Here is a 9,724-nt window from a genome sequence, read left to right on the forward strand (position 1 = left end):
AAATATATTTATTTTCCCGGTGGGAGTCATAAATTGAACAGCATAATCACTGTTTAACGTTGTTCCGTTCTCTCCTAAATTGACTGGTTAACTTCACCAACAGCAAAATGGGTAATTTCCTGTATAGTATGTCTGCTTGATTGATATGTTTTCCCTTATCGTTTCTTCGCCTTTACCCAATGTTTACTTCCTGTTGCTTTTTTCACTCATTTATATTTTTTCCTAGTCCCTCTCTTCCTCCTCCCCCTCTCAGTACATCCTTTGTTATTGTTTGACCTCTGACCTTTCCCTGCTGTCTCTGTAGAGAGGAGTCCTTCTACTGCACTGTCCCCATCACCCCTGTTAAGAGGGAGATGGAGGGCCTTGACACCGTAGAGGAGGTGAGACGGGTTGCCAAGTGTGGTTAGACAAGCTGCCTGGGTTGCCAGTTTGGAGCCTAACCGGAGATGCCCATAGAGCCTATGCTCTCACTGCATGGTGTGGGTTGTGGTGTAATTTCCCCTCAAAACCCACTAAGATTTCAGGCACCGTCTGCAGTGGTAGTGTACATACTGACGTGACTTGAGGTTTGCGTAATACCTCAATGTATGTTTAATAGTAGACTGTTCTAGTTCTGTCTCCATTGTAGCTGTACTACCACTCCTCTTGCCCACTCCTAGAGTGTAGCACTAACATTTAATCATGCTCTGTGAGTGTTATCATCCCCCTATCTCCACTGTAACATGGTATCTCCATTGTTGCTTAGAACATGAAGCTGGGTGCGCCTATGACGGCGGACGGGGGGAGCAGCCCAATGGTGAAGCCCAAAGGAGACAAGCAGGTGGAGTACCTGGACCTAGACCTGGACCCCGGCAAGTCTACCCCACCACGGAAGGTGAGACCTCACTCACTCACTCACTCACTCACTCACTCACTCACTCACTCACTCACTCACTCACTCACTATTGAAGCTGACGTGTGTGTGTGTGTGTGTGTGTGTGTTCCTCTCCAGAAGAAGAGTAATGGGATTGGTCTGGCAGTGTCAGATGAGCGGGTGGACTACGTGGTGGTGGACCAGCAGCGGACACAGGCCCTCAAGAGCACCCGGGAGGCCTGGAACGACGGACGCCAGTCCACAGAGACAGACACCTCCACCAAAGGGCCCAAGTGACCCCCAGCTCACCCAGCTATAGCCTCACGCTGCTGGGCCGCAGACATTACTCCAAGCCCGGGCTCGGGCCCCGGCCTTCACCTCCTCCACCACCTCCAGACTCCTAGTGCCGAAGTGAAGGGGCCGGTGGACCTCCAGGGCCGCTGAACTGTCTTTAGTTTACACTGCCATCAGTCAGTCCGAGGACAGAACAGCGACAGCACAGCGCCCCTCTGTGGCAGACAGGGGGTATGTGCCAGGAATAAGCTGAATGCAGTATGGATGCAAGTAGGTTTGATTGATGTATCAGTCCTCACCTGCCTGATATGGGGACTCTGTAAAGACATTACCACATCCACAAAGACTTGGAGTCTGGAACACTTACTGCCACTTATGGTGGATTTCAGTTTAGATTTTTCCTCTAGTTGGTTGGAGAATGACCAGGAGAAGACTTAAAGACATTTCCTTTATGATTAAATCACAACACTGTGGGACACTGTCTGGAGTCTGTTTTGGGAGAGAATGGGTCATCTCTCTTTCAGAATCAGAATGCTTAGTGTCTACTTAATACTTTACTGCCAAGGTTGCCTAGTTTTGCTGGTAGGAAATTGGGCCATTTTTGTCTTGTACAGGTCTAATATTATCCAAAACATTGTAAGAGAGAGAACCAGGTTTTCTTAGTGAAAAACTTGTTGTGAATGCAAGGAAATAGAATACAAGTAACTTTTTCTGAAACGCAACTGACCAAGTGCTCAATCAAAGGTTTGGATTCACTGAAACGTCGTCATTTAATCGACTGAGAAATTATTCTCTTCCTCGTTTAGTTTTTAGCGGAAGAGGAAACGGCTTGACATTTGCAAAACAAAAAGTCTGTACAAAGTGTTATGTATATAAACAGAAAGTGTCCTTTATTCAACACTATATACGGTGTGTGTGTGGTAATTCTGCAGGGTGGAATTCCATACACTCTCCGAGATGGTATCGGGACATGTGATATGAAATGACAGAATCAACTGTGACGGCTTTTAACGGGAAGCTCCCCGACACTTTCTGTGAGTTATGCGAAGGTGTCAAACGTAGGTTTATAGAAGAGAGAAATCAGGTACTCATTCAAATACTAATAACAGCTATTTCCATTTCTAATTTATTTTGAGTTATCTCAACGATAGATGTCCATGTAATAATCTATCAACGGACAGATTTGATGCTATAGAGCAAAGTGCTGTTGAAAATGCCTTCTCAACGAGCGCCAGTCAATTTGTTTCAGGAGTTTATTATTGTGATGGCGTGTCGATTTCATTATCTCTCTTAGGTTTTAATTTATTTCAAATGGATTTACACACACACACACCTTCTGGGATTTGATGTATGTATGCCTTACGATCTACTTTACTTGATATGTCTTTGTAAATAGTGAGAAATTGTGATGTTTTACCTAAAAAGAAAATACTTCAGAATCGTAGTGGGGTTTTTTTCATGACGACTATTGGCTTTACTAACTTTCCAGGGACCCTATTCACAGTGTCTGAGTAGGAGTGCAGAAGCCGGTTTCCCGAAAGCATCTTAAGGCTAAATTCATTGTTAGAACCATAGGATCCTACGGTTCTAATGATGAACTTAGCCTTGAGATAGTTTTGGGAACCCGGCCCTGGTTTAGGATCAGGTCTCCACTGTTCATGTAATCTTAGTCATTGTAAAAGGCAAAACAACTGATTCTAGATCAGCACTCTTACTGAGATGCTCCATGAATACAGGCCCATTTCTCTCTAAATCCTAAGCATGTTTTACCAGGAGAGTTAGTCTTTGCTGTATATATTTGCACCAACTATTCCAGCATGTATCATTTGAATTGAAAAGCTGTGCCTGTACTGTCATTTCCATACTACTTAATTCTCACCATCCCATTGCAGCTTTCTGTCTCGAGACCAACTGCAAAACGTTGATGCTTTATCTTTTTTTAATGAATCAAAAGAGAAACATTTCCATTTGAAAGTAAACTAAATAAAACAACCTTTTTTTGAATCTTCTGTGTTGTCACCTACAGTATGTCACCTATGTTAAAAAAAAATGTTGGGTACTATAGGGAGGAAAACAATGATAGAGAAATTAAGGGAACAAAGGCCAGGAAGTCCCACCCACTGAGGCTGGTGGGAGGAGCTGGAGTCGAACATGGTTTGTGTTTGACCATCTATTCCATTCCAGCCATTACTATGAGCCCGTCCTCCTGTAGCTCCTCACACCAGCCTCCTCTGGACCACAGACATTTCTACAGAGGAATGAGAAATGCACGCACAAAGTGATGTGCTGTACTAAATTGTGCCATTCTGTTTCAGGAAGTGTCCAAATGCCTACCACTTCCCCAATCAATGATTACCTCACCTGTTCACTATTCTCATTTTAATTTGATAGCTCTCCATTTAGCCAACAAGGGAAAAACCTCTTCAACATGCAGTAATTTACATATAAATCTAATCTCTCCCTTGAAGATTTGGAGCAACATGTAATCTGGATGAAAAGCGGACAGTTGTCAATGTATGGGAAGTGTGCTTGGACTGAGTGGGTAAGTGTCTGTAGAAAGATGAGAGAATTGATTGCACTTAGGGTTTTTGTACTACATTGGCTGTGTTAAGACAGGCAGCCAATCTTTTTTTCTTCACTAATTGGTCTTTTGACCAAACAGATCAGCTCTGAAAAGATCTGATGTGATTGGTCGAAAGACTAATTAGTGAAGAAAAATCTGAATTGTGATGCCTGTGTAAACGCACCCTTCTAGCCTTTACTCCTCTCATGTCACTGTTTGACACAGTAGCTTGCAGAGACTTATGTGCACTAATAATACATTATTAGCATGTTCCTGTCATTTTGACACATTTAAATGGAAATCCAATTATTATAAAAGGACTGGAATCATAATTAGTCAAATTTACTTGAGGTGCAGTGGAAATGTGGCTGGTGGAGATGGGCTGAAGTATTCCAGTTTTTTCTATGATTACTCGTCAACACATTTTTATTTTTTATCATTTCTTTGTGTCTGATCCATTTTTTTAGCATATCCGATTCGAACAACCAAAAATGACATGGAATCGGATATTTCAAGGTACATTTCAAACCACCACCGTATGTCGTTTGAAAATGAGATAAAAATCTGACTCCAGGCCTGGCGACTTGTCTGAACAGTCAAATCTGATTTGCCCTCAAGTGATTTTTAGACTTACGTGGCATATCTTGTTGCTTGCTAGCTTGTCTGTTAACAGTTTTACTGAAACGTGGTAGCTAAGTAGCTAGCTTGTTAATTGTTTACAAACGAATTAGTGAATGTGCTAAACAGCTACCTAGGTAGGTAGTTGATTGCTGTGGCTGGCCAAAAAAAGACGGGTTTTGAAAGTTGGATCATCTTATCCTTCGAGGCTTTAAAAGCGTTTTAACACTGATTTTGAACATTCGGAGCAACTGGCAAACATCCATGGCAGGCATTGTTGTCACCTTAGCATGCTACACACTTAGTTGTGCTCACACTTAGTTGTGCTCAATCTGATGTGAAAAGATCTGATGTAATTTTAGTGTAAAACGCAGCCTTCAAGCCTCTACTTCACTTCTCTTATCACTGTTTGCCGCAGTAGCTTGCAGAGAGACTTCTTACGTGCACTCGTAATAAATGAGCCTTTCATGTCGTTTTTGACACATTTTAAATGGAAATCAGCAGAGGACCGTAATCATAATTGGTCTCAAATTGAACTTGTTGAGGAGCAGTGGAAATGTGGCAGGCGGAGATGGCCTGAATACTCTGGTTTCTATTATGATTCATATTCAACACCATTCTTATTTTTATGTCTGTGTTTGTTTTCCATAGTTCCCAATTTATTTACTTCTACTGTCGGGATCTTTAAGTTGGGCGTATTCCATAAATTATGAGTATGGCATTGTTCTTGGATGTCTAATGTTGTTTTGTTCTGTTTTGTCTCACTGTTCCTCTGGTTGAAAAATAATGGTTAGAAAGAGGAACCACCATGTAAAACAATGGGTAGGGACTTCTAGGAACCAACACGTAAACTAGTCATTTATCAATGTCAGTCTTGCCATTGCTGTTGACCAATTACACCACTAGGGGGCATTGTTGCTTGACAAACCAGTGAAGAAGTTGACGGGCTCTTCCACATTGGGCGTCACGTTGAGCGCGACAGGGTGCTGCAGTACATTCTGAGAAAGATTGATGGACATTGTTTCTTTCTTAACAACACTCACCCATGTTATTATGGGAGAGGAGTAATGATATGTAGCCTGAACTTATCACATACACATCATAAGATACATTTTGTAACACTTATTTATTGGACTTCATACATGAGAATGGTAGAAACACCTTCAGGACTAGTATCCTAGACACAGATTAAACCTAGTCCTTGACTAAAAAGCGTCCTTAATGTAGAATCTCAACTGGAAGTGTTTTTAGTCGAGGACTAGGCAGGGAAACCGTCCGTCTGTGCACATTGGAAGCTGCAGGATCAGCTAAAGGTTGAATATGATAGGTTCTACTCCAGTGGTTATGATGAAACAACTGGCACCACTTCAATGAATCCACATTGGTTTTCAACCCAAGTCCTATAGGTGGACAATAAACCAAGACACCCTCTTAAATCTCACACGTTTACTTTTAGCCACATATAACATCAAAGTAACTTTCCAAAGGGCATACATACTATATCACAACATAGTCCACTAGGACAATATATCACTCTCGATATATCACGGCAGAATTCTCCCCCTTTCCCAGTCCCAAAGACATTCGGCAACACCTCAACATAAATCTCGGAGTACTTCCTCTAACCCGTGTCATACAGATTTATGCCGTTGAAACCGGTCTCCCATTTATTCCTCAAATACAGAAGTGCTAGAGCGAATGGCGCTAGGCTAGCTACCGTTGGGCGGCCATCTTTAATCCTATAAATCACTACTACTCCACATCTGAAGATAGATTTACTCTTTGGGTACAGTGACAGATGTCTGTGTTTTGCTGTACTGCATTAAGACTCTGATCGCTGAGTGAAGAACCTAATTGAAGTAAATTAGTTATGATTGACAGTCTATTGCTGTAGTGCATGGGTGTCAAACTCATTCCATGGGGGGCCTAGTGTGCTGGTTTTTGGTTTTTCCTTTCAGTGAAGACCTAGACAACCAGGTGAGGGGAGTTCCTTACTAATTGCTGACCTTAATTAATCAATCAAGTTCAAAGGGAGGAGCGTAAAGCCACAGACACTCGGCTTTCCATGGAATGAGTTTGACACGTGGTGTAGTGGGACAGAGAGGGAAGCTGTGATATTGCTACTGGGTTAGCTACATTACCTGGGTTGTCTCTACCAAGGCTACTGTATGCGAGCATTCATATTGCTGTAACATCATATACCCAAATGTCATGTTTGTCTCAGCTGTTTACCAAGAAAAGTGACGTGGTGTCCACTTTGTTGTTTGAATCACAGATTGCCCCTTTAATTTCCCGGCTTTCGTCCAATAGGTGACTAAGTCTGTTGACTGTCACTCTGCTACTCGATGCTCTTGACCGTGTTCTTTTTAGTTGTACTAAAACATAATACACATTTCCATAGATTACAGTATACGAGCTGGTCGCTGTGACATTTTTTACCTCACATTCTCTGTGGTGCTGAATGTGCGAGGTACTGGTATGCCTCGTTATGATAAGAATAATGGCATACATTTGTTTGGAGAATGTAGAACCCATTTAGCTTTCCTTGATCAGTGTTATTCTGACTTCAAACACTTTGTAGTCAATAGAGATGAAAGATAAAGGTGTTTTGTTTTAGGTTGCTAACAAGCATTTTAATGTAGAGATGTTAGATATCAAACCAGCCTGGGATGTTGAGAAGCCACTGGAGGGGGTGTGTGTGTGTGTGTGTGTGTGTGTGTGTGTGTGTGTGTGTGTGTGTGTGTGTGTGTGTGTGTGTGTTGTGACGATACCAGTATCGCAATATTTTTTCCATAGCAAAAATGAAAACACGAAGTAAACCAAACTCTCTGGTCCTTTAATAACCTGCTGTATGTAACATATGGTGCTACAGCTTGGTAAATAAATACATGTGACTCTGGATGACATCATGTTTGTTTCCAACATTAGAGCTGATTACTAAACAAGTTCAATCCGCTTTGTGTTTTGTTCCCTTACCACCATACTAAAGAGTATTACCATACTGGTATCGTCCCGGCCCTAGTGTGTATGCGTGCTTGTGTGTGTTTGACAATGTGTTCATGTTGTTGAGAAAGATATAGAGACAGTCTGTGGGTGTGTTTTTGGGAGAAACAGCAGGCAGTAGAGGGAGTGTGAGTGTGTTTTTGACACTGTTTGAGAGATGGAGAGAGACTGTGTGCATATTTTTGGGAGAAGGAGAGAGAAAGACGGAGGAGGAGGGATTGTGTTCCTGCCTGTGTGTGTGTGTGTGTATGCTTCTCCATGCAGATTGGGATGTGAGGCTCTCTCTGCAGTATCTTTGACAGTGTGTGAGTAATGGAACAATCCCTCAGTTCCAAACAGGGCCAACAGAATAATGATGAGCCTGGCTGGGAGGCTGGGGGAGGATGAGAGCTGCTCCTGAGTGAGCTGTGAGCTCCGGGCCTGCCTGCCTGACTGTCCTGCTGGACCTCTGCCTGGACTGATGGGAGCTGTCAATAACTGAGCCCGGGACTCGCCTGGGCTGCACAACCCTGCCAGCATGTCTCTGGCTGTGGGTCTGTCTGTCTGTCTGTCTGTCTGTCTGTCTGTCTGTCTGTCTGTCTGTCTGTCTGTCTGTCTGTCTGTCTGTCTCCTCCTTGTCCCTGTGGGGATACTGTCTGTCTGTCTGTCTGTCTGTCTGTCTGTCTGTCTGTCTGTCTGTCTGTCTGTCTGTCTGTCTGTCTGCCAGCCAGCCAGCCAGCCAGCCAGCCAGCCTCTTCTCTAAGTCTGACTGTTTGCCTGCTGTTTGCCTGATTGGGGGTGTGTGTCTATCTGTATTGGGTGTATTATCCTGTCAGTCTGTCTGTCTAGCTTATCAGTGTCTCTGTGGCCACCTGTATGTCCTTGTGCATGCGTGTCCATGTGTCTCACTGGCAGCCTGCCTGTCTGTCTACCTCTCTAGCGCTCTTTCATTCTGCCTGTCTGTCTGCTTCCCTCTCTCCCTGCAGACTCCCACCCAGCCGTCTCCCTCTCTCCCCCCAGACTCCCACCCAGCCGTCTCCCTCTCTCCCCCCAGACTCCCACCCAGCCGTCTCCCACTCTCCCTCCAGACTCCCACCCAGCCGTCTCCTTCTCTCCCCCCAGACTCCCACCCAGCCATCTCCCACTCTCCCTCCAGACTCCCACCCAGCCGTCTCCCACTCTCCCTCCAGACTCCCACCCAGCCGTCTCCCTCTCTCCCTCCAGACTCCCACCCAGCCATCTCCCACTCTCCCTCCAGACTCCCACCCAGCCGTCTCCCACTCTCCCTCCAGACTCCCACCCAGCCGTCTCCCTCTCTCCCTCCAGACACCCACCCAGCCGTCTCCCTCTCTCCCTCCAGACTCCCACCCAGCCGTCTCCCTCTCTCCCCCCAGACTCCCACCCAGCCGTCTCCCTCTCTCCCTCCAGACTCCCACCCAGCCGTCTCCCTCCAGACTCCCACCCAGCCGTCTCCCTCTCTCCCTCCAGACTCCCACCCAGCCGTCTCCCACTCTCCCCCCAGACTCCCACCCGGCCGTCTCCCACTCTCCCCCCAGACTCCCACCCAGCCGTCTCCCTCTCTCCCCCCAGACTCCCACCCAGCCGTCTCCCTCTCTCCCCCCAGACTCCCACCCAGCCGTCTCCCTCTCTCCCCCCAGACTCCCACCCAGCCGTCTCCCTCTCTCCCCCCAGACTCCCACCCAGCCGTCTCCCACTCTCCCCCCAGACTCCCACCCGGCCGTCTCCCACTCTCCCCCCAGACTCCCACCCAGCCGTCTCCCGCTCTCCCCCCCAAACTCCCACCCAGCCGTCTCCCTCTCTCCCCCCAGACTCCCACCCAGCCGTCTCCCTCTCTCCCTCCAGACTCCCACCCAGTCGTCTCTCTCTCTGCATCTAAAATGTTTGAATCCCATTAAGACCTGAACAGTGTCGGGGTGAATCTCAAACACTTCCAGATGCGTCATCAATGTTGTGGGCCTCCAGTCAGACAGAATCGATCCATTCATGTGTCTCCCAAATGGCACCCTACCCCTACTTACTTCTTTCAATAGGGCTCTTGTCAGAAATAGTGCACTATGTAGGCAACCTCCCCCTCCTGGCTCACTACGCGAAGCCAAAACCCTCCTTAGGCACAACTCTCCCTCCTAACTTGTCTATCCTGTCAACTACACTTCACATCATCGCTTCAATTCCTCAACTTCCTGGAAACAAGTTAGTTCTTTTTAGTCCATTCTATTCATTCTATTTCTATGCATTTGATCCTCTCCAATAAGCGAAATCCGGATAGATAACTTTTGAAAACAGGGCCCAGGGGATGCAGATTGTTCTGTGCCACGCTCTCACATATTGGCTGGTTGTAATGACATTTAGGGAGGATCAAGGACAGCGTTGTGTGGGACCGTAATATAATCAGA

General features: G+C 45.7%; 1 protein-coding gene across 16 annotated transcripts in view; it reads left to right on the forward strand.

Annotated features, from left to right (window-relative positions):
* The window catches only part of gab1 (GRB2-associated binding protein 1), a 68,236-nt gene extending 65,085 nt beyond the window's left edge, over positions 1 to 3,151 (forward strand). For 14 of the 16 annotated variants that reach the window (XM_045722786.2, XM_045722784.2, XM_045722794.2 and 11 more), the window contains 2 exons: positions 746 to 874; positions 992 to 3,151. In XM_045722786.2, the coding sequence (XP_045578742.1) occupies positions 746 to 874; positions 992 to 1,150 (288 nt within the window). In that variant the 3' untranslated portion in view covers positions 1,151 to 3,151. Of the gene's footprint in view, positions 1 to 304; positions 381 to 745; positions 875 to 991 lie in introns of all 16 variants that reach the window. The other 2 variants (XM_045722791.2, XM_045722789.2) reach the window with 2 other exon arrangements.
* Positions 3,152 to 9,724: the final 6,573 nt, after the last annotated feature.

The sequence above is a fragment of the Salmo salar genome, chromosome 08 (genome assembly GCF_965601325.2).
Source record: "Salmo salar chromosome 08, fSalSal1, whole genome shotgun sequence".
Lineage (NCBI taxonomy): Eukaryota > Metazoa > Chordata > Actinopteri > Salmoniformes > Salmonidae > Salmo > Salmo salar.